A 25,579-nucleotide genomic window follows, 5' to 3' on the forward strand; every position below is an offset into this window, starting at 1 on the left:
TACAAAATCACAATGCCTTCAGTTGACAGGAACATTCACATAACTATCAAATGTATTAACAAAAGTGAAATTTAGTTCCATGTCTAACACACCCGTGACCCAAAAGTGACGCCAATTTTTCTTAACTTTCATAACTCTCATAACTCTTTTGCCTGGGTGCAGCCCCGACATCCACAGCAGAGGTGGAGGCAGCCTGCTGACTGCTGCATCCCGATGTCTGTGATGCCCTTGGCGGACGTCCTCTGGTGGCCCGAGGCCTGATAAGGGCCACCTGCTCAGGGGCAAAAGCACCCTGGGTGGCCTGAAAAGCTCAAGTGGATGGGGTCACAGGCAGAGGTGGATGTGAGCGGCTGCACATTTTTGGAGTGACCTGAGGTGCCCTGGGGTGTCCGGCTGACACTCATCTTCCCTGTGGGTGTCCGAGGGCCCCGCCCTGACTCCTGCAGGGGATAGTGCACCCAGAGGGAGGCCAAGGTGCCTCGTTGCTGACATCCTGATAGTGCCCACCAGGGAGCGTGGCCATGGGGTGCAGGGCCGAGCACAAATCCCTCAGGGCCTGCTGGACCAAGGTCTCCATGGTGGTTGCCAGCCTTCTTATGGTGACCTCGAGGCGCTCGAATGTCGGAGCCACAACATGAGACAGAACACGGACGGACTCCTCCATCATTCACTCTAGGCTGCTGAGTGACTGCCGAATCTCTGCCTAATGTTCCACCGCCTGTCATTGCAACTCCAGCATAGATTTGGCGGCCGCTTCCGAAGGCTCATCATCTGACTCGGACCGAGTGCTACATAAGACTGCATGTGATTCACTGTGAATGTCAGGATTTGATAAGATGATGGAACTGCGAACCGTACTAGGTTGGTTGGAGAGGCTGATCTCCCCTACCCATGGGAGTAATCCCTATTGTCCCCAGCCAGCTCGGCTGCAGCCTCCTCGAATTCACTGAGAGAGAGGATGTTGGACGGCCCTCCCCCAGTGTGTGCTATCTCGTGCCTATCATGTGCTAGCTTGGCCTGTGTGAAGGAGCAAGAATGTGATGAGAAGGGTCGGAGTAGAGGTTGGGCGAGATTTATACCCACTGTTTGTGGTGACCCCTCCCCAGAAGGGCCAGAGGATGGAGTGTGAACAACTTGACAGATAGGAAGATGGTGACGTGAAAGTTTCAGTGAGCGAATGTGTCCGCCGCTAATGGCTGCATGAAACCCCTGAAGAGAGTAGCCCTTTGAGTGCATGATGCCTTGATAAGAGCTTGATATTGGAGGCTGTTGAAGGATGACTTACCCTGGTGGAGTGGGTGAGATCATTCATCCTCTTCCTGCACTGGATGGCATTACAGCTGCGGGTGTCAGCCATGCTGACCTGCTCCACTACGGTGTCCCAGGCCTGAGGGTAGGGGCTGCTGTGCTTCCTGCAGCCATCCGTGGGGTAGAACCTCTGTACACCCCTCTGACCAATGCCTGGAGCAGGGTGCAGATTTTGTGCTGAGGCTCTCAGCCTTTCTCTTATGGGCTGCAGACATCTCTAGTGGGCTGGAGAGATTGAGGTTGTGTGTTGGACTGGCGTTCAAATATGGCACCTGGACCTTCGCACCCGCCAGATGACGGCAGGCGGATGAATCAGCTCCCAGGTGATTCAGAGTGAAACGCGCCTCTGCATAATTAACAAGGCTCCAAGCACAGAATCGGGCGCGAGTTGCCGACATTACGGACAGCTGGACACTGCTGAAACTGCCCGACACCGCATTGAGTTTCACTTTGGGAAAATTTCGCCCCTTATGTCCTCTTAACAACTTACTCTCCTACCTATCTTTGTGCCATCAGCAAATTTAGCAAATCATACTTTTGGTCCCTCCATCAAAGTCATTGATATAGATTGTAAATTGTTGAGGCCCCATCGCTGATCCCTGTGGCAATCCACGAGCTACAGCATGTCAACCCAAAAATGAGCCAATTATCCCTACTCTCTGCTCCCAGTTAGCTAACCAATACTCTATCCATGCCAATATGTTATCCACTACAACATGAGCTCTTATTTTCTATAATAACATTTGATGTGGCATTTTATTAAATGCTTTTTGGAAATCCAAGTACACCACATTTACAAGTTCCCCATTATCCCCGTTGCTTGTTATTTCCTCAAAGAACAGTAATAAATTAGCCAAACATGTATTCTTTTACAAATAACTGTGACGACTCTGCCTGATTGCATTCAGATTTTCTAAGCGCCATGCGATAACAAAATCACAGAATCTTTACAGTGCAGAAGGTGACCATTCGGCCCATCGAGTTTGCACTGGCTCGCAGAAAAAGCACTCTACCTAATCCCACTCACTTGCCTTATCCCCGTAACATTGCATATTCTCTCTTTTCAGGTAGCAATCCAATTCCCTTTTGAATACCTCGATTGAACCTGCCTCCACCACCCTTTCAGGAAGCTTGTTCCAGATTCCAACCACCCTTTGAGTGAAAAAAATTTTCCTCACATCCTTTTGCCTATTATTTTGAATCTGTGCCCTCCAGTTCTAGAAGTACTCTTGAATGGAAACAGTTTCTCACGACTTACCCTGTCCATACCCCTCAGGATTCTCCAAGGAAAACAGACCCAACCTCTCCAATCTATCTTCGTAGCTAGTTGTTTATCCCTGGAATCATTCTTGTGAATCTCCTCTTGATTCTCTCCAATGCCTTCACGTCCCAACAGGACACAATGTTCCAGATGAGGCCTAACTAGCTTCTTATACAAGTTTAACATTACCTCCTTACTCTTGTACTTAATGCCCCTATTGATAAAGCCTAAGACACCATATGCTTTATTAACTGCCCTCTCAACATGTCCTGCCATCTTCGATAACTTATGCACATATACACCAAGATCCCTTTGTTCCTGCACCTCCTTTAGAATTTCTCCCTTTATTTTATACTGTCTCTCCACATTCTCCCTGACAAAATGAATCACCCCACACTTCTCTGCACTGAACATCATCTGCCACTTGTCTGCCCAATCCACCTCCAATATGTCTATGTCCTTTTGAGGTTCAAGACTATCCTCATCACTTAATAATAGATTCTAGCATTTTCCCTATGATAGATGTTAGGCAAAGTGGTATAGGGTGAATCAACCGTGGCTAACAAAAGTAGTTAAAGATTTCATTAGATCAAAAGAAGTGATTGATAGTGTTGCCAGAAAAAGTGGTAAGCCCGAGGATTGGGAGCAATTTAGAATCAAGCAAAGGAGGACCAAGAAACTGATTAAAAAAGGGAAAAGAGAATATGAATACAAGCTAGCGAGAAACATAAAGATGGACTGTAAAAGCTTCTTTAGGTATATGAAGAGGGGAAGATTAGCAAGGACAAATGTGGATCCATTACAGGTGGAGACAGGAGAATTTATAATGGAGAATAGGGTAATAGGAGAAACTAAACAATTACTTTTTGTCTGTCTTCACGGAGGAAGATACAGAAAATCTCCTAGAGATACTGGGGAACCAAGGGATTTGTGAAAATGAGGAACTGTAAGAAATTAGCATTAATAAAGAGGTAACACTAAAAATTAATTGGATTGAACGTTGATAAATCCCCTGGATCTGATGAGCTACATCCCAAAGTGTTGAAGGAGGTGGCTATAGATATAGTGGATGCATTGGTGGTTATCTTTCAAAACTATAGATTCTGGGGAGGTTTCTGTAGACTGGAACGTAGCAAATGTAATCTCACTATTTAAAAAGGGAGAGAGAAAGAAAATGGAGAGCAACAGACCTGTTACTTTGACATCAGTAGTAGGGAAAATGTTAGACAAAAACAAAAACAAAGATACCTGGAAAAACTCAGCAGGTCTGGCAGCAACAGTGGAGAGGAGCACAGTTGAAGTTTCGAGTCCGCATGACTCTTCAACAGAACTAATTAAAAATAGAGAAGGGGCGAAATATAAGCTGGTTTAAGGTTGGGGGGTGGTGGTGGTTGGGACAAGAAGAGCTAGGTAGAGGGCCAGTGATAGGTGGAGATAACTAAAAGATGTCACAGACAAAAGGACAAAGAGGTGTTGAAGGTGGTGATATTATCTAAGGAATGTGCTAATTAAGGGTAGAAAGCAGGACAAGCAAGTTACAGATAGCCCTAGTGGGGGTGGGGTGGGGTGAAGGAATCGAAAAAGGCTAAAAGGTAGGGATAAAACAATGGATGGAAATACATTTAAAAATAATGGAAATAGGTGGGAAAAGAAAAATCTATATAAATTATTGGAAAAAAACAAAAAGGAGGGGGAAAATCGGAAAGGGGGTGGGGATGGAGGAGCGAGCTCATGATCTAAAATTGTTGAACTCAATATTCAGTCCAGAAGGCTGTAAAGTGCCTAGTCGGAAGATGAGGTGCTGTTCCTCCAGTTTGCGTTGAGCTTCACTGGAACAATGCAGCAAGCCAAGGACAGACATGTGGGCATGAGAGCAGGGTGGAGTGTTAAAATGGCAAGCGACAGGGAGGTCTGGGTCATGCTTGCGGACAGACCGAAGGTGTTCTGAATCTATTATAAAGGATGTGATAGCTGCACACTTGGGAAATAATTAAATGTTCCCAGTGGGAAGCCGGGAACATTTCCAGTACCCAGGACCAGCATGTGTGCAGGAAGTGTGTCCAGCTGCAGCTCCTGGAAGCTCGGGTTTCAGAGCTGGAATGGCGCTGGGGACACTGTGGAGCATCCGCGAGTCTGAGAGCATCGTGGATAGCAGGTTTAGAGAGGTGGTCACACTGCAGCTGAAGGGACTTGAGGAAGGAAGAGAATGGGTGACCATCAGGCAGTCCAAGAGAAACAGGCAAGTAGTTCAGGAGTCCCCTCGGGTCCTGCTCGCAAATCGGTATTCCATTTTGGAGGCTGATGAGGGCACTGGTTCCTCCAGGGAGTGCGGACAGAGCCAAACTTCTGGCACCACAAGCAGCCTGTCTGTACAGGAGGGGAGGAAGAGAGGAAGAGCAATAGTAATAGGGGATTCTATAGTCAGGGGAACAGATAGGCGCTACTGTGGCCATCAACGTGACTCCAGGATGGTGTGTTGCCTCCCTGGTGCCAGGGTCCAGGGTGTCACTGAACGGCTGCAGGGCATCCTAAAAGGGGAGGGTGATAAGACAGAGGTCATAGTACATATTGGTACCAATGACATAGGTAGAAAGAGGGATGAGGCCTTGCATCAAGAATTCAGGGAGTTAGGCAGTAGACTAAAAAGCAATACCTCTCGGGTTGTAATCTCTGGATTACTCCCGGTGCCACGTGCTAGCGAGCTCAGAAATAGGAGAATAGTGCAGATGAATATGTGGCTTAAGTGTTGGTGCAGGAGGGAGGGTTTTAGATTCCTGGACCACTGAGACCGTTTCTGGGGAAGGTGGGACCTGTACAAGCGGGATGGTCTATATCTGAACCAGAGCGGGACGAACATCCTTCCGGGCGGGTTTGCTAGTGCTGTTGGGAGGTGTTTAAACTAATTCGGCAGGGGGAGGGGACACAGAATGTTAGCAGAGTAGGGACACATTATAATACAGTAAAACAATCAAGTCAGAGGGAGTACAGCTGCATTAAGCTTCAAGGGAGTAAGGCAAGGCTGGATGGCCTCTACTTTAATGCCAGGAGTATTACAGGTAAAACGGATGAGTTAAGGGTGAAGATTGACACGTGGAATTGTGATATAGTAGTCATCACTGGGACATGATTGAGGGAGGGGCAGGATTGGCAACTCAACATTCTGGGATATAGAATCTTCAGGCGAGACAGGGGAGGGGGTAAAAGAGGAGGAGGCGTTGTATTATTAGTTAAGGAGTCAGTTAGGAGTAAGGAGAGCAGTAAGGAGAGATAATATCTTGGATGACGTTTTGTGGGTAGATCTTAGGAATAAAAAAAGGGGCAGCTACATTGTTAGGTGTTTATTATAGACCCCCAGATAGTCAGCGGAAAATTGAGGAGCAAATATGTGCACAATTTGTGGAGGTGTGTAAAAACAATAACAATAGGGTAATTATATTAGGTGATTTCAACTTTCCCAACATTAATTGGGATAGACATAGTGTTAAGGGCTTGGATGGAGTGGATTTCTTGAAATGTGTACAGGAGAACTTTTTAAGTCAATACGTAGAGGGTCCAACAAGGGATGGTGCAGTGCTGGACCTAATTCTGGGGAATGAAGCCGGACAGGTGGCTGAGGTGGTGGTGGGGCAGCATTTTAGTGATAGCGACCACAACATGGTAGAGTTTAAGCTCGTTATGGACAAAGAAATAGACAAGTTGCAAAAAAATGTTTTGGATTGGAGGAGAGCGGATTTTAGTAAAATAAGGCAGGATCTGGCCAAGGTAGACTGGGAACAGCTACTTGCGGGGAAATCTTCAGAGGAGCAGTGGGGGGGCATTCATAAAAGAAATGGGGAGGGTACAGGCTCAACATGTTCCCTCCAGGGTGATAGGAGGGTGTAACAAGCCCAGAAATCCATGGCTGATCAGAGATATTCAGGATATGATGAGAAGGAAAAGAGAGGCTTTTAGCAGGTACAAGTGGAGCAAATCAGCGGAGGCATTAGTGGAGTACAGAAAGTGGAGGGTGGAGCTTAAGAAAGCAATTAGGAGAGCAAAGAGGGGATATGAGAAAGCTTTGGCTGGTAAAAGTAGGGAAAATCCCAAGATATTCAATGAGTATATCAATGGGAAGAGGATAACCAGGAAAAGAGTAGGGCCCATAAGGGACCAAGGGGGCAATCTATGGGTGGAGCCAGAGGACATCGGTAGAGTGTTGAATGAATACTTCACATCCGTCTTCACCCAAGAGAATGAGGATGAAGGTATGGAATTCGGGGAGAGAGACTGCGAGATTCTTAAGCAAATTGATATAGGGAGTGACAAGGTATTGGAGGTGCTGGCAGGCTTAAAAGTGGACAAATCTCTCGGTCCGGATGATGTGTGTTCCAGACTGCTGAGGTAGGCAAAGGAGGAGATCACAGGGGCTCTGACCCAAATTTTTAATTCCTCTCTCACCATGGGTGAGGTGCCAGAGGACTGGAGAAGAGCTAATGTGGTTCCACTATTTAAGAAGGGTTGTAGAGATAAGCCAGGGAATTACAGGCCAGTGAGCCTCACGTCAGTGGTAGGGAAACTATTGGAGAAAATTCTGAAGGAGAGAATCTATCTCCACTTGGAGTGGCTAGGCTTGATCAGGGATAGTCAGAATGGTTTTGTCAGAGGGAGGTCATGCCTAACAAATTTGATTGAATTTTTTGAGGAGGTGACCGGGTGTGTAGATGAAGGTAGTGCAGTTGATATGGTTTATATGGATTTCAGCAAAGCCTTTGACAAGGTCCTACATGGGAGGCTTATAAAGAAGGCAAATGCACATGGGATACAGGGTAACATGATAAGGTGGGTTCAAAATTGGCTTAGTTGTAGGAGGCAGAAGGTGATGACAGAAGGATACTTTAGTGACTGGAAGCCAGTGTCCAGTGGCGTACCACAGGGATCTGTGCTGCTTCCCCTATTATTCGTCATTTATATAAACAACATGAGATGACTATGTGGGGGGTAGGATTAGTAAGTTTGCGGATGGCACAAAGATTGGCCGGGTGGTTAACAGTGAGGTTGAGTGTCTTGGGCTACAGGAAGATATAGATGGGATGGTCAAATGGACAGACAAGTGGCAGATGGAATTTAACCGTGAAAAGTGTGAGGTGATACACTTTGGATGGAGTAATTTGACAAGGAAGTATTCAATGAACGGCATGACACGAGGAAGTTCTGAGGAACAGAAGGACCTAGGCCTGTGTGTCCATAGATCTCTGAAGGCAGAGGGGCATGTTAGTGAGGTGGCGAAAAAGGCATATGGGACACTTGCCTTTATCAATCGAGGCATAGATTACAAAAGTAGGGAGGTCATGTTGGAGTTGTATAGAACCTTGGTGAGGCCACAGCGGGAGTACTCTGTGCAGTTCTGGTCACCACATTATAGGAAGGATATGATTGCACTGGAGAGGGTGCAGAGGAGATTCACCAGGATGTTGCCTGGGATGAAACATTTAAGTTATGCGGAGAGGTTGGATAACCTTGGGTTGTTTTCGTTGGAGCAGAGAAGACTGAGGGGTGACCTGATCGAGGTGTACAAGATTATGAGGGGCATGGACAGGGTGGATAGGGAGCAGCTGTTCCCCTTCATTGAAGGGTCAGTCACGAGGCGGCACAAGTTCAAGGTGAGGGGCAGGAGGTTCAGGGGGGATGTGAGGAAAAACTTTTTTAAACAGAGGGTGGTGACGGTCTGGAATGCGCTGCCTGGGAGGGTGGTGGAGGCGGGTTGCCTCACATCCTTTCAAAAGTACCTGGATGAGCACTTGGCACATCATAACATTCAAGGATATGGGCCAAGTGCTGGTAAATGGGATGAGGTAGGTAGGTCAGGTGTTTCTCACGTGTCAGTGCAGACTCGATGGGCCGAAGGGCCTCTTCTGCACTGAGATTCTGTGATTGGGCAGAGTCAACATGGATTTATGAAAAGGAAATCATGTTTGACAAACCTGTTGGAGTTTTTTGAGGATGTTACTTGTAGCATAGATAAAGGAGGATGTGGATTTTCAGGCCTGCAATAAAGCCCCACACAGGAAGTTAATAAACAAAATTAGAGTATTTGGGACTGGGGTGAAATACATGCATGAACCGAGAAATGGTTAACAGAGAACAAAGAATAGGAATAAACGGGTCATTCCCAGGATGGCAGCATGTCACTAGTGGGCTACCACAAGGATCAGTGTTGAGGCCACAGCTGTTCAAAATCTATGTAAATGATTTGGACGTGGGGACCAAATGCAATATTTCCAAATTTGCTGATGACACAACACTAAGTGGGAATGTAAGTTGTGAGGAGGATGTGAGGAGGATGCAAGGACCCTTCAAGGGGACTTGGACAGGCAAAGTGAGTGGGCAAGAACATAACAGATGGAATATAATGTGAATAAGTGTGAAGTTATTCACTTTGGTAGAAGAAACAGAAAGGCAGAGTGTTTCTTCAATGGTGAGAAGTTGAGAAATGTTGATGGTCAAAGGGACCTGGGTGTCCTTGTTCATGAGTCACTAAAAGTTAGCATGCAGGTGCAGCAAGCAATTAGCAAGGCAAATGGTATGTTGGCCTTCATCAGAAGGGGATTTGTGTACAGGAGCAAAGATATCTTGCTACAATTTTATAGAGCCTTGGTGAGATTATATCTGGAGTTTTACAGTTTTGGTCTCCTTATCTAAGGAAGGATATACTTGCCATAGAGGGGATGCAACCAAGATTCACCAGACTAATCCCTGGGATGGCAGGATTGTCTTAGGAGGAGAGATTGAGGATGCCTGTATATGGTCTGTATATTCTGGAGTTTCAAAGAATGAGAGGCAATCTCATTGAAACTTACAAAATTCTTAAAAGGGAATGACAGGGTAGATGGTGAGTCTAGAACCAGGGGACACGGTCTCAGAATAGGGGGAAGGCCATTTAAGATTGAGATGAGCAGGAACCTCTTCACTCAAAAGGCGATGAATCTTTGGAATACTCTACACAGAGGGCTGTGGAAGTTCAATCATTGTCAAGATGGAAATCAATTGATATCCGGATATTAATGACATCAAGGGATAGGGGGATTGTGGGGACAAGTGGCATAAAGGTAGATGATCAGACTTGATAGTTTAAATAGTGGAGAAGGCTCGATGGCTAAATGGCCTACTCCTGCTCCTATGTTCCTACGTCCTATGCAGTTTCCCGTCTCCCTCCTTTCTTGAATAAGGGAGTTACATTCACTATTTTTCAATCTGAGGGACCTTTCCAGAATCTAGGGAATTTTGGAAAATTACAACCAATGCATCTGCTATCTCAGCAGCCGCTTCTTTTCAGACCCTAGGATGCAGGCCATCAGGTCCTGGGGACCTATCAGGCTTTAGTTCTAATAATTTTCTCAGTGTCATTTCCCTGGTCATCATATAAAATTTGAAACTGACAGTGCAGTCCAGTCAAGTTATATTTCACGACAGCACAGACACATTACTGGTAGTTATTTTTTTCATTTATTAGTGGTATTTATATGAATGGAGTGAATTAATTTTCTAAATTTTCCCTTTTGCAAGTCTTGAATACCTAGCTGCAGAGTGACTGTCATGAAAATATAATAATTCTCATTTTATTATTGTGATTTATTGTAAAAGTGAGTTAATAGTGGGGTTTGGGTAGTTTCTGTGTGTGTGTGTGTGTGTGTGTGTGTTTGGGATTTAATTGAATTGGAGACATCTGGTCTGGAGGCTTTGAGTCATCAACAAGCAGCTATATTTGAAATACTAAATCCATAAACATGGCTGAAGTTTGAGAATGTGAGGTGTATGGAAAATTTGCATTTTTAGATAAATTAGGTTAGTTTAAATTTCAAAGAGATCGTAGGATGTTACACCTAGCCAGAAGAAGCTAAGCCAAACAGTGTGTTTATTTTTCCCAAAGATTACTGATAAAATTAGTACTATGAACAGATTTGTATTATGGGAAAGGTAAAGTTCCAAAGACATATCAGAACAATGGAATTTGCATTAAAAATGGAAAACACGAATAAAGGAGAGAAGGCTATGTGTAAGAGGAGAAGGCATTCTAAGATCTAACACAAATGTGAAAAGCCTCCAGCCTCTGTGCATCAAATTGCTGTCTACAGAAACGGAAGCTGAGAAAACTCACTTTGAATTTGACAGTCCAAGGTATTGTGTTGCTTTGCCTGGGTCTGATTAAATCTATCGGTTTTTACTGTTGCCTTAACGGGTGTGTAACTGGGAGCCAGATTAATTAGGGGTTTTAGGAGTTATTATAATAGTAATTTGTAGACCTATGTATGGGCTTGAAATCTTTTCTTTTGTTAATGAATGTTTAATCTAGCTTTCTAAAAACCTCTGAAGTCGTGGTAGTCTCAGTAGTTCAGAATTCAGGGCACGCCATCTCGAAATAAAATACAAATTGCAAAACAGTTGTGACCACGTGATCAAGTTTCCCTCGTGGATTTGATCCGCCTGGCACACATCATCGGTGATGTCATTACAGTGATTAGCTGTCCCATTTTAAGGGGTTATCGATTGATTGGTTATCCCATAAGGGACACCTTGTGTCCTGTATTTTCCAGGACAGCCTGTAGAGACTGATTTTGGGAGTCTGCAGGCTGAGTTTGGGTGATTCAAGTGAAGCTGGAATTGAGTGAGTCGGCCAGCAGAAGGTCTCAAGCTAAGTTGTAACCCCTGCCCCGAGTCTCAATTAAAATTAGGGCAGCACCAATGGTTAAAGAATCAATTCCAGTTGTAAGAAGGGTTAATATACTAAATGGGTCAACAAACGAGGCTTTATGGATTGAGCTTAGAAATAAAAAAGGGGCAGTCACACTACTGGGAGTATACAAAAGACCCCCAAATAGTGAAATGGAGATAGAAGAACAAATATGTAGGCAAATTTCTGCTTGTAAGAACAAGAGGACAATAATAGTAGGAGACTTCAACTATCCTAATATCAACCGGGATTTAAACAATATAAGGGGCACTGAGGGAGAAAAATTGATGCAGTGTGTCCAGGAAAATTTTTTCAACCAATTAATGACAAACCTGATGAGAGGAGATGCAATTCTAGGCCTAGTCTTGGTGAACGAAGGAGGGCAAGTGGGTGAAGTGACAGTTGGCGACCATATCGGGGACAGTGATCACAATTCAGTTAGAATTAGCATTACCATGGAAAAGGATAAGGCAGGAGTAAAAGTCTTGAACTGGGGGAAGGCAAATTTTGCAGAAATGAGAAGGGACTTGGCTGAGGTGGACTGGACAGCACTGCTGGAGGATAAAACAGTGAAAAACCAGTGGGAAGCACTAAAAAGCGAGATCCTAATTATACAAAGTAGACATGCCCCGAGAAAGATAAGAGTGGTGCTGCCAAATCTAGACCCCCCTGGTTGTCTATAGGAATACAGGGGAAGATCAAACAGAAAAAGAAAACGTATGATAGGCACAAAGAACTAAGCGCTGCAGATGGCCTAGATGAATATAGGAAGTGCAGGGACGAAGTAAAACAGGAAATAAGGAAAATAAAGAGAGGGCATGAAAAAAGATTAGCAAGTAAAGTTAAAGATAACAGAAAGATGTTTTACCAATGCATTAATGCTAAAAGGTTAGTTAAGGAAAAAGTGGGACCTATCAGAGATGAAGATGGAAACTTGTGTGTCAAAACCTGTGGGAAGGGTTTTGAATGAATATTTTGTCTCCGTGTTTACAAAGGAAAGGGAGGATGTAGATATAGTAGTCCAGGAGAAACACTGCGAGATATTGGATGGGATAGTCATAACGAGAGAGAAAGTACTCGAAGGGTTGAAATCCTTGAAAGTTGATAAGTCACCAGGGCCAGATGGATTGTTTCCGAGGCTGCTGAAGGAAGTCAGGGAGGAGATAGTAGGTGCTTTGAGGATGATTTTCCAATCTTCACTAGATTCAGGGGAGGTACCGGAGGACTGGAGAAATACAAACGTAGTTCCATTGTTTAAAAAGGATCAAAGGGAATGCCAAACAATTATAGGCCAGTTAGTCTTACATCGATGGTGAGCAAATTAGTAGAATCAATCCAGTGGGATAGGATTAACTGTCATGTGGAAAAGCATGGACTAGTCAGGGATGGTCAGCATGGATTTGTTAAAGGAAGGTCTTGCCTCTCAAATTTGATTGAATTCTTTGAGGAAGTGACAAGAAGGGTTGATGAAGGTAGTGCAGTGAATGTTGTGTACATGGATTTTAGCAAAGCATTTGACAAGGTCCCACATGGCAGATTGGTCAGGAAAGTAAAAGCCCATGGGATTCAGGGTAATGCGGCAAACTGGATGAAAGGTTGGCTTTGTAACAGGAAACAAAGAGTAATGGTCGATGGATGCCCTTGCGAATGGAAAGTTGACTCAAGTGGTATTCCACAGGGCTCGGGTGTTGGGACCCTTGCTGTTTGTGTTATATATTAACGATTTGGACGTGAACGTGGGGGGGCACGATTGGGAAATTTGCAGATGACACAAAGATTGGCTGAGTAGTGGATATTGTAGAGGATAGCCATAATCTCCAAAACGATATAGATGGGTTGGTGGAGTGGGCGGTAAAGTGGCAGATGGATTTTAACATAGAGAAGTGTGAGGTCATACATTTAGGGAGGTCAAACAGTTACAGGGATTACACAATAAATGGGAATATACTAAGAGGAGTAGATGAAGTGAGAGATCTTGGCGTACAAGTACACAGGTCCCTGAAGGCAGCAGTTCAAGTAGACAAGGTTGTAAAGAAGGCATATGGAATGCTCTCCTTCAGTGGCAGAGGTATAGAGTATAAAAGTAAGGATATATTGTTGGAATTGTATAAAACACTGGTGAGGCCACAACTGGAGTATTGTGTGCAGTTCTGGTCACCACATTACAGGAAGGACATAATAGCTCTGGAGAGAGTGCAGAGGAGGTTTACAAGAATGTTGCCAGGGTTAGAAAAGTGTAGCTACGAGGAGAGATTGGATAGGTTGGGGTTATTTTCCTTAGAACAACAAAGGCTGAGAGGTGACCTGATTGAGGTGTACAAAATTATGAGGGGAATAGATAGAGTGGACAGGATAAAATTGTTTCTCTTGGTGGAGAATTCCAGAACCAGGGGACATAGATTCAAGATAAGTGGCAGAAGGTGTCGGGGGGACATGAGGAAAAACTTTTTTTACGCAGAGGATAGTGGATGTCTGGAATTCGCTGCCAAGTTGGTGGTAGAGGCAGAAACTCTAAACTCTTTTAAAAAGTACCTGGATCTGCACCTTAAGTGCTGTAAGCTGCAGGGCTATGGGCCAGGTGAAGGAAGGTGGGATTAGAAAGGGCACCTGGGTGTCCTCGGGCTGGCATGGAGATGGGCCAAATGGCCTCCTGTGCTGTAACCTTTCTATGGTTCTAAAAGAGCCCCCCATCCCACTCAACTCCCCAACCCCCTCCCAACACTTACCAAACACCCACCCTCTGCTCTCACGGTCAACAAAGCCCCACCCCCTACCCAGTCCCACATCAAAGTGTTCCTTTAAAACAGTTGATCAACCAAGGCCAGTAAATTTAACCAGGCTAACTGGACACAACTAGAACCAGCTTGACACCTCAAGTGGAAATAATTCAACCAGGAGCAGCTCAACTGGGAACAGTTCCAGTTCCCATTCGAATCTCAACCCGTCGACAACTGATTTTTCCACATCATCTCAGCATATTCTTCTAGTTCAGGGGAGATGGTGACATAGCGGTGATGTCATTGGACTAGTAATCCAGAAGCCCAGGCCAACACTGTAGGAACATGGGTTCAAATCTCACCACGGCAGCTAGTGGAATTTAAATCAATTAATAAATCTGGAATTAAAAGCTAGTCTCAGTAATGGTAACCATGACACCATTGTCGACTGTCATAAAAACCCATCTGGTTCCCTAATGTCCTCTAGGGAAAGAAATCAGCCATCTTTACCTGGTTTGGCCTCAGACCCTCAGCAATGTGGTTAACTCTTCACTGCCCTCTGAAGTGATCTTGCAAGCCACTTAGTTCAAGGGCAATTAGGGATGGGCAACAAATGCTGGCCTTGCCTGCAACACCCACATCCCATGAACGGATTTTTAAAAATACTCTTTCTTCAACATGTACTTATCTGGCTTAAAGGCATGTTTTCTATTCAACTCAATTACTCTATGTGGTAGCAAGGCCCATATTCTAACCACTCCCTAAGAGGTTTTGGCTGAATTCTTTATTGGATTTATTCGTGACTAATTTATGACTCCAATGCCAGAATTTTTCAAAGAATCACAGAATCTTAACAACACAGGAGTTCATTCATCCCATCATGTCTGCACTGGCTCTCCAAATGAGCATTATGACTTAGTGCCATTGCCTGCTGGATATGGGCAAAATGCCCTTGAATGCAGGGAGTAGTCCTTAAATAGTCTTTTAAGTGGCTCAATTGGGCACATCCTCTTCTTTTGTGAAGACAGATGTAACATATTAAGGGTTAGGCAATAGAGTTTAAATAAGTTATATTTATATTTGTGGGGGTTAGGAATGAGTTTTAGTTTTAAAGTTGATTTGTATTTCTGTATCTGTGTGTTAAGAAAGGTCAAATGGAGTTTTAGTTTCACTTTAAAAGGTGCTTGTATTTCTAATGAGTTTTATGACTCCTCAAGAAAAGATGAACAAACAAGGGTAGAAGAATTGGACTGTTGCCTATCAATAGGGGGCCAGAGAGGCAGGCCTCTCCAACAGACACACACACACACAAGAGAAACAGCACTTTGATTTGGAAGATATTGCAGTTCAGTTGGTTTGAAGACAGCTGTAAAACAGAAGCAACCTGGAAAGGGGACAGATAGCCAATCCCAAGCTAAGGAAAAGCCCAAAGATCCAGGGGAGTTGGGGAGAAAGTCCAAAGCAGTCATTCCAGTCAAAGGAAGGAGAGGAACCTGGTAAAGGTCCTGTTAAGTGAAGTTAAGCGTGAGGAGCAGAGAGAAAGGCTCCAAGCTTCAGATTTAAAAAGACAAAAGCTGTAGAAAGCAGATTTAAAGTGAGAACAGCTTGCAAGAAGCAAGAAGGTCCAAAGAGACAACAGAAGATCTGTAACTCTTTGCAATGGGCATGTAAAGCAGTGGTGCTGTTGATAGCTGAGTCAGTGAGAAAGAGTGCGTGGAAGACAGCTTGAATGCATGTGGTGAGACAGAGGAGAGGAACATCAGGAGGAGAGTATGAAACCCTGGAGGTCAACCCTTGCGGAAGGCATCTGAGAGAAAGTGTCAGTTTGGGAGAAGATTCCAAAGTAAGTTCTTGGAGAGTGGAGATTGGAAACCCTTGTGTGAAAGACGGAGTTCAGTGAGACCAATTGGCCCGCGGTGTGACAAGCGTCTGGGGGGAGTTGAGCAGAGATCCATAGCATCTGGCTGAGGTGGCATCTGCCATTTGGTTTCAGAGTGTGGTGTGGCTGACCACAGGTCACCATAGGTTTACACGGAATGTGTATGTACTGTGAACATTAAAGTATAAAATAGTTTTTATAACTTGTGTTACCCTTACAAATCTGTATGTATCTGTAAAGGTATAGTTGTGGGTGAAGGAGTATTGTAATATAGTTCATCTTTTCTTGTTGAATAAATGTTTTATTCTTTTGTGAAAAGATCATCAGCTGACTCCTGTGACTCTGTTCAGTAGCCACTCGCCACATATCTAAACATACAAATAAAAGGTTAGGATCTATTAAACTGGGTTCCACTCTGGGATCAGGCATGTCCAGGGGTAACCACAGCAGGAATCTTAACAGAAGTACCTGAGCCTCCACAAGAATGTTTTCTTTTCAGTTGTTAATCAGCTCCATCCTAAATTTGGCTAGCTTTTTACTGGTTATATAAAACTTTAGCATTCCCTTTTATATTACCCAATAATCATCTAACACAATTTCTTTGCCCCTCATTACTTTCTGTAATCTGATTAATCAGATTCCATTTTTTTCTGCTTCATTTTAATCTCAATTCCCTTTAGTCACCCAAACTCCTCACTTTGGAAACCCATCGTTTCCCCCTCAGAAGTATGTGTTTGTTAAAATCCAAACTCTTGGCCTCCTTGAAAGGCTTATTTACTGTTTTGCCTGTGAGTCTTATTTACAATTCAACTTTTCAACTCACTGAAATGAGCCCTCTTTCAGTTTCCAAACATCTGAAAATGACAAAAGAAACAGCCGAGTCCATCAAACTTGTCCACACTCGTGATGCCTGGGATATCAGGACTAGACATGACAGGCCCATATTGGAAGATCCAGAAAAACCCAGGGCCAATAAGGAAAAAAAAGTCACATTAACCAATATTAACATAACCCACAAGGTACAGATATGAGAAAGTGTTGGTCTGACTTCTATATTTTGGTAATACACCTTTAGGTTAATCACAGAATCTTTACTGTGCAGGAGGCCATTCAGTCCGAGTCTTCATTGAAAGAGCATTCGACCTAGTCTCACTCCCCTGCCTTATCCTCGTAACCTTACATATTCTCTCTTCTTAGAAAGCAATCCAATTCCCTTTTGAATACCTCAATTGAACCTGCCTCCACGACCCTTTCAAGAAATTCGTTCCAGACTCCAACCACCCTCTGGGTAAAAAATATTTTGTCATCACATTTACTCCTTTTGTCAATTATATTGAATCTATGCCCTCGAATTCTTGATGCTCCCTTGAGTGAGAACAGTTTCTCGCTATTTACCCTGTCCATACCCCTCAGGATCTTGAATATCTTTATCAAGTGTCCTCTCATCCTTCTTTTCTCCAATGAAAAGAGTCCCAACCTCTGTAACCTATCCTTATAGCTACAGTTCTTTATCTCTGGAGTCATTCTTGTGAATTTCCTCTGTACTCTCTCCAATGCCTTCACATCCTTCCTCAAGTATGACACACCGAGCTGGATGCAGTACTACAGATGAGGCCTAACGAGTGTCTTCTACAAGTTTAGCATGACCTCCTTCCTCAATGCCCCTATTAATAAAGCCCAAGATACTATATGCTTTATTAACTGCTCTCTCAACATACCCTGCCATCTTCAATGACTTATGCACATATACACTGAGGTAATATACATCCTCTGTTACTGCACCTCCTTTAGAGTTTCTCCCTTTACTTTATGCTGGCTCACCATATGCTTCCTGCCAAATGCGTCATTTTGCACTTCTCTGCATTGAACTTCATCTGCTACTTGTTTGTCAAGACGCTTTGAAGTTCAAGACTATCCTCACCACAGTTGACAACATTTCCAATCTTCGTATCGTCTGCAAATTTTGAAATCGTGTCCTGAACACCACAGTCTAGGTCATATCAGGAAGGGCAAGGGTTCCAACACTGACTCCTGGGGAGCTCCACTACAAACCTTCCACCAATCTGAAAAACACCCATTTATCACTACTCTGTTTCCTGTCATTCAGCCAACTTCTTATCCAAGTGCCTACTTACCCTTTTATTCCACGAGCAGGAATTCTGCTCACAAGTTTGTTGGGTGGTGCAGTATCAAATGTCTTTTGAAAATCCACATACACCACATCAACAGCGTTGCCTTAATCAGCCTTCTCTGCTACCTCCTCGAAACACTCCAGCAAGTTGGTTAAACATGATTTCTCCTTGATGAATCCATGCTGGCTTTCCTTAATTATCCTGCACTTGTCTAAGTGATTATTGATTTTGTCCCAAACAATAATTTCCAGAAATTTCCCGACCACTGAAGTCAAACTGTCTGGTCTGTGGTTGCCAGCTTTGCTCTTGCATTCCTTTTTAAACAAGGGTGTAATATTCGCAGATCTGGCACCACCCCTGTGTCTAAGGAAGACTGAGAGATTATCACTCTTGCAATTTCCACTCTCACTTCCCTCAATGGCCTTGGATACAGCTCATCCGGTCCTGGTGCCTTATCTATTTTAAGTAAAGATAGCCTTTCTAACACCTCCGCCTTCTCAATTGTAAATTCCTCGAGTAGACCAGTTACCTCATCTCTCACCTCGCCCTAGTTAGCATCTTCTTCTTTGTAAAGACAGATGCAAAGTACGCGTGTAATACCTTCATAATTTCTCCTGCCTCCTTGTGTAAGTCCCCTTTATTACCCCTAATCAGCCAGACTCTTTTACCATCCTTTTATTATTTATATGCTTCTCGAAGACCTTGGGATTACCTTTTATGTTAGCTGCCAGTCTCTTCTCATGCTCTCGTTTTGCTTTCCTTATTAGTCTTTCACTTCCCCTCTGGTCCGCTATATTCAGCCTGATTCTCCATTGTATTTTATACCCGACACCTGAGGTATGCGCATTTCTTCCTTTTCATCTTCACCTCTATCTTTCTCATCATCCAGGCCCTTTGGATTTATTTTTTCCTATCTTACCCCTTCAAGGGAATATACCTTGGCATTGCCTGCAATACTTTTTCTTTGAAAGTAGCCATTGATCAGCCACCGACTTTTCTGCCAAGATTTGATTCCAACTCAATCGACTCAGACGCATTCTCATCCCATCGAAGTTGGCTTTCCCCCAATTAATTCTCCCTGCTCTGGATTGTTCCTTGTCCTTATGATACAATAGTCACTGTCCCCTAGAGGTGCTTCCACTGATATTTGATCCACTTGGGCCAACTCATTCCCCAGAACCAGGTCCAACAGTGCCTGCCCTCTTGTTGGACCAGAAACATACTGCAGAAACTTAACTTGAACACACTCCAGGAACTCACACCCCTCTTGTCTCTTTGCACTATTCTTGTCCCATTCTATATTTGGACAATTGAAGTCCCCTATTATAATTGTTCTATAGTTCTTTCACCTCTCTGTAGTTTCTTTGCAAATTTGTTTCTCTACATCCCTTCCACTAGTTGGTGGTCCACATATTACACCGATCAATGTTATTGCACCTTTCCCATTCCTTACCTCTAGCCAGAGAGTTCCATCCTTGACCCCTCTGGAACATCCTCTCTCTCCAGTACTGTAATGCCATCTTTAATCAATGCTACCACTCACCCTATTTTTCTTCCTTTCCTGCTCTCAACACCTGTATCCAGAAATATGTAACGCCCAGTCCTGCCCTTCTTTGAGCCAGATCTCTGTTATAGCAATAGTATCTTAGTTCCATTTGTCGACCTATGCCTGTAGTTCACCAATCTTATTAACCACAATCCGTGCATTCACATACATGCACATAAAGCCTGATTTAGACTTTTTTACTTTACCCCTTACTCTGACCCCATCTAATGACTTACTATTGCTTTCAGTTAGAGTTTTTGGAGGATGTTACTAACAAAATGGTCTCTGGTCTCCTGTACTATTCTATGATTCCACGAATTACTAACGTGCCGATTGTGGTCTAAAGGTGCAGCTGTTCACGTAGTATACTTGGATTTTCAGAAGGCTTTTAATAAAGTCCCCCACCCAAGGTTGATTAGCAAACAATGGTCACTGTCCATTATACTGGCATGATTTAAGGATTGGCTAACAGGAAGAAAACAGAGTCGGAATAAACGGGTCATTCTTGTGTTGGCAGACTGTGACCAGTGGGGTACTGCAAGGATCAGTACTTGGGCCCCAGCTGCTCTCAATATATATCAATGATTTGGGTTCGGAGACGAAATGTAATATTTCCAATTTCATGGATGACACAAAGCTTGGCGGGAATGTTTGTGTGAGGAAGATATAAAGCGGAAACAGGAGGATTTGGACAAACTTAGTGAGTGGGCAAGAACATGGCAGATGGAATATAATGTGGAAAAATGTGATGTTATCCACTTTGAAAGGAGGAATAGATGTGCAGGGTGTTTCTTAAATGGTAAGAATTTAGAAAGTTTAGATGTACAAAAGGACCTGGGTGTCCACTGAAAGTTAACGTGCAGGTGCAGCAAGCAATTAGGAAGGCTAATGGTAGGTTAGCCTTTATCGCAAGAGGATTTGAGTACAGGAGTGAAGTCCTGCTGCATTTGTATAGAAGCTTGGTTACACTGCACCTAGAGTGCTCTGTGCAGTTTTGGTCCCCTTACCTGAAGAAAGATATGACTGCCAAACAGTGCAACAAAGGTTCACCAGACTTATTCCTGGCATGGCAGGACTGTCCTGTGAAGAGAGATAGGAGAAACTGGGCCTGCAATCTGTAGAGTTTTGAGCAGTGAGAGGGGATCTCATTGAAACCTACAAAATACTTAGAAGGTAGATGCAGATAAGATGGTTGCCCTGGTTGGGGAGTCCAGAACTACGGACACAATTTCAAAATAAGGGGGAAGCCACTTTGGACCGAGATGAGGAGTTTTTTTTTTATTCAGGGGGTTGTGAATTTTTGGAATTCTCTACCTCAGAGGGCTGTGGAAGCAGAGTCTTTGAGTATGCTTAAAGCAGAGATTGACATATTTCTAAATACCAAAGACATAAAGGGATCTGGAGTTAGTGTGGGAAAAGGGCACAGAAGTGAATGATCAGCCATGATTGTATTGAATGGCGGAGCAAGCTCAATGGGCTGAATGGCCTGCTCCTGCTCATACATTCCTATTATTGATTCAAGCTTCTTGTTAGTGATTATTCACATAAGCAGAACATTGCCAAAGAACCCTTAAATATCCACATTCATACGCAAGTAAAGACTTGAATTACTCTCCAGCTTAAATTACATGCAAGGCTGTTTTAATTCATGGTGAAACTACCTGGATGTACATTGTAATGGAGTATGCAAGAAAGAACTATTTATAAGATACATAATTTCCAATGGCTCTGATGAGGACAAGATTGGATTCTCCCCAATCTAACCCAAACCCAAAATACTGCAGATGCTAGAAATCTGAAATCAAAACAGAAAATGCTGGAAAAACTCAGCATGCCTGGCAACATCTTGGCGGGGGGGGAGGGGAAGAGAAACAGAGCTAATGTTTCAAGTCAACTGTGATTGTTCTCCAGAACTAACATAAACCTACCTGTGTTTCCAAGTTTAGACCATCTGCATAGGCATGATCATCTCTAACACTGGTTCACTCCTTGGCAGAAGCAACCACTCCGCCTCCGCCTACCCCCCCCACCCCAGTCCTCCACCCCCAGTTGATTGGCATATCTGAAATTAAACTAGAACAGGTACCTGCAAGGGTTGGGACTGTAACCTTATTCCACTCCCATGGTTGGTCATATTCCTCTGCAGGCCTTGTATCGTCTTGTGGCAACTTGCTTTCACTTAGGTAGCTAGCATTACTCTCTGTATCTGAGGATACTTCATTCCCATCAAGTTCATAGGGTGTGTCATATAGCTGAAGTGCTTTCTTCTGGCTCTCTTGCTTGTGAATCTCTGGCAAACAGAAATGAATCTCATGAATACAAAAGAAGAAAAGCAGCCAGGAGAGAAAAAAAAACATTTCTACCAAGCATACTGTTTGAAGTCCATGTGATTTAATGCAAGTTGCTACAAATTGAGGCTGTAAAAATTGAAATAATACCACAGAAACTGACAGAGAACACAGAAAATAAAATCTTTTTCTGGTTTGATACTTCCCTCTTAACTTTAAAGGTAGTGATTCCTGCTGAGAGGTATACCTGACCCAAGTGGCCATTCTTTGAGAGTCTGGAAAGTTTTGATAGGCTGTTCAACCTCATAAGGTATCACAAACAAACCTAATACCGTCTTACCGAACATTGGTACAAGTGCACTTTCAACAGAATCAAAAAAGTAATATTCCACTGTCGTTCATTTTCCTGCTGTACAGCCTGAGCACACTGAGGCCAATTGTAATCCTCTTTTTGTTGTCCTAAATTGGCACATAAGCTAAATCAGCAAATGGTTTGAACACTATACAGTGCATAAATCCAGAAAGGAACAATGTCTCATCAATGTCAGATGAATTTAGTGAAATGTGCAATCATGCACTCTTGACCACTGTGATACATCTGCCTGACTGTGTGCAGATGACATCATAAACTCAATCAACTGTCAAGTTAATGTCAACACCAACATCAGGCAAGCTGTTCTCTAGTTAAATCACAGTATGGAGAACTTCAGTTTGGTCACTATATTAATTAAATAAGAAAACTGAATTATGCAATCACCTTTTCCGAAGTCCACAAGAAAAGTGACACAACCCAATAATCACTGTAAAGGAGGCAGATCAACCAGTCTGCTTCTATTCCCAACTATTCTCCTACGTGGCTGCCTGATCCCTGAAGCATGCAAAACGAGCATATAAATGTGAACAACTATTTGTCAGTTTATTTAGCCCCCTGTAAAAGCTGTACAAAAATAATGTAAAATTTACAAAATCATTTGGCCAATTCTTCAACGAGCATGTCAATCAAATAAGGCTCCGTGCTGGAATCCTCACCTTGTGAAACTCTCCTTAATATGTTTATACTTTGGAAATTTATTGTTAAATGTGTGTTAGTTTTCCTGAATGAATTTATAATGATTGCATGAAGATAAAGCTTTAAAAATAACTTGAATCAATGAACAAGGCCAATCAGGAATTAAAAGATTAATGGGACTGAATTGCAGAATTATGAATAATTAGGCACTGCTACAGACAGGAGGGGGTTTAATTTAGAACAGGCCTGATTCAGCTGAACAGTGGGGGCCAAGGGATCAAATTTGGGAGGATGTGGCAAACCAAAGAGTAGAGACAAGGCAAGAGAGACAGGTATTAATATGGGAAATGATAAACAGACTGTGACAGGAAGGGACCGAGTGTACAAATCTAAGACTAAATCAGCAGATAAGGCTAGATGCTACAAAAATAATAAAAGGACAAAACTAAAGGCTCTGTATCTAAACCTACATAACATTTGAAACAAAGCAGGTGAACTGATAGCGCAAATAGAAATAAATAAGTACAATTTGATAGCCATTACAGAGAAATGGCTATAGGGTGACATAGATTGGGACCTGAATATTGAAGGGTGAGAGACATTTAGGAAGGACAGGAAGTTAGGAAAAGGTGGTGGGGTGGCTCTGTTAATTAATGATGGTATTAGCACATTAGAGAGGGATTACCTAAATTCAGGAAACCAGGATGTAGAAGCGGTTTGGGTTGAGATGAGGAATGATAAAGGCAAGAAGTCACATGTGCAAAGTGTACCCTAATTGTAATTACACAATAGGACAGTGTATAAAAGAAGAGATAATGGGAGCTTGCCAGAAAGGTGCAGCAATAATCCTGGGGAATTTTAATCAACATATAGACTGGAAAAATCAGGTGGGCAAAGGTCGGATAGATGAGGAGTTCATGGAATGTTTTCAAGATAGTTTCTTAGAACAATACATTCTGGAGCCAACCAGAAAGCAGGCTATACTAAACCTGATACTGTGCAATGAGATAAGATTAATTGATGGCCTCCTAGCCCAGGTAGCAGCAATCATAATATGATTGAATTTTACATTCATTTTGAGGGAGAAACAAGTGGATCCAAGGCTAGTATTTTAAACTTAAATAAGGGCAATTATGAGGTCATGAAAGCGAAAGTGAACTGGTCAATGATGTGATTGGAGTTGGGCTTTGAGCTTATCAAGCAACACAGAGGAATCAAAGTGCCACCAAGTGCTCCAAAGCATTCCACCACCCCGGCACAGATTGCAAAGTCATGAGCATTTTAGTAGACTGCAGAACAGTTGGACAAGTGTGCAGGTTGCACAATCTCACAGGTGGCCATGGAGCAGTCACTGGTGGAGGCGCTCACAGCCTCTTGCAATGTCATCCCGGTTTGGATCCCATGGTCCAAGCTAACACCGCAGCCTTGCAGTGTGGAGAATGCTTGCGCCTGAGCCGAGAGCACAGCATGAAGTCCAATGGGCTGCTGCCAATCCGTCGGGTGGAGCGGGGCGGAGGTGGTGGGGGTTTGGCAACCATGTAGCTCACTAATCTCTGGCCATCCAAATGGTGGCCAGCACCCTCCGGGAAGCATTAAGGGGCCTTCACACCCAACCAGGTCAGGTTCTTAGAACACCCATGCTAATGCAAGAGGAGTACATCAGGATCATGGAGCCTAGTGAACTAGCTGTATGCCTGATGGCCTACAGAGAGCGAAGACGATGGAGCAGAGAGCGACTGAGGCTCCTGGCTGCGCAGAGGCAGGAGTAGCAACCTCAGGAGCTCCCGCACACACTGCCAAAAAGCTACAGCAAGCCATCGCTGGTTGACACCTAGTGACACCTAGGCGGTGCCTTTCATTCCTGCAGATAACCAAGAATTACTGTCACTGAAGACTGCCATGTCTAGAGAACTGGTCAGTCACATCTGTCAGTTGCTGTAGGATTGGCGCCATGGGGACATGAAGGGCATCCACTGCCAGTAGCCATGAAAATCACCGCAGCGCTCAATTTCTAAGCTGGTGGCTCCTTCCGGGGCTCCACAGGTGACCTCTGAGAGGTCTCACAAGCCTCCACCCACAAATGCATCCTTTAAGTCACAGATGCCATCTTTGCAAGGGCACACAACTTTGTGCATTTAGCCTGGGACCAGGTGAGCCAGGATGCAAAAGCAATTGGGATTCGCCCAGATCTCAGGTTCCCACAGGTGCAGGGTGTGATCGACTGTACTCATGTGGTGCTCAGATCTCCATCGCAACACACAGTAAACTACATCAGCCACATAGGCTTCCATTCGCTGAACGTGCAACTGGTGTGTGACCACCAGAAACGCATCCTGCAGGTGTGCGCACGGCTTCAAGGGAATGTGCAGGACTCCCACATCCTCAGTTGGTCATAGATCCCTGGAGTCTTCAAGGGTACACAGAAGCTGCAGGGTTGGCTCCTTGGGGACAACGGCTACCCGCAGAGACTGTGGCAACCTCAGACTGCAGCAGAGCGGCGCGATAATGAGGCTCATGATGCAGCTCGCAACTTGGTGGAGCAGATTATCGGGATGCTGAAGATGAGGTTCCGGTGCCTGGACCGGTCTGGTGAAGCCCTGTAATATAGTCCGCAGAGGGTGTCAGGGAGACGAACTGGCTGAGGAGGAGATGGAGGAGCTGGGGGTCTCCTTTGAAGACGATGAGGAAGGGCTCAAAGGCGACAATGATGAGGATGATGCCCTCGCACTGGC

The 25,579-nt window shown here is 44.0% G+C and overlaps 1 protein-coding gene across 1 annotated transcript in view; it reads right to left on the reverse strand.

Moving 5' to 3' along the window:
- The window catches only part of LOC144698748 (SH2 domain-containing adapter protein B-like), a 196,178-nt gene that overhangs the window by 50,463 nt on the left and 120,136 nt on the right, over positions 1-25,579 (reverse strand). The window contains exon 3 of the mRNA XM_078570513.1: positions 21,637-21,840. Coding sequence (XP_078426639.1) covers positions 21,637-21,840 — 204 coding nt within the window. The remainder of the gene's footprint in view (positions 1-21,636; positions 21,841-25,579) is intronic.

This window comes from Cetorhinus maximus, chromosome 2, assembly GCF_964194155.1.
Source record: "Cetorhinus maximus chromosome 2, sCetMax3.hap1.1, whole genome shotgun sequence".
In the NCBI taxonomy this organism is placed as follows: Eukaryota; Metazoa; Chordata; class Chondrichthyes; order Lamniformes; family Cetorhinidae; genus Cetorhinus; species Cetorhinus maximus.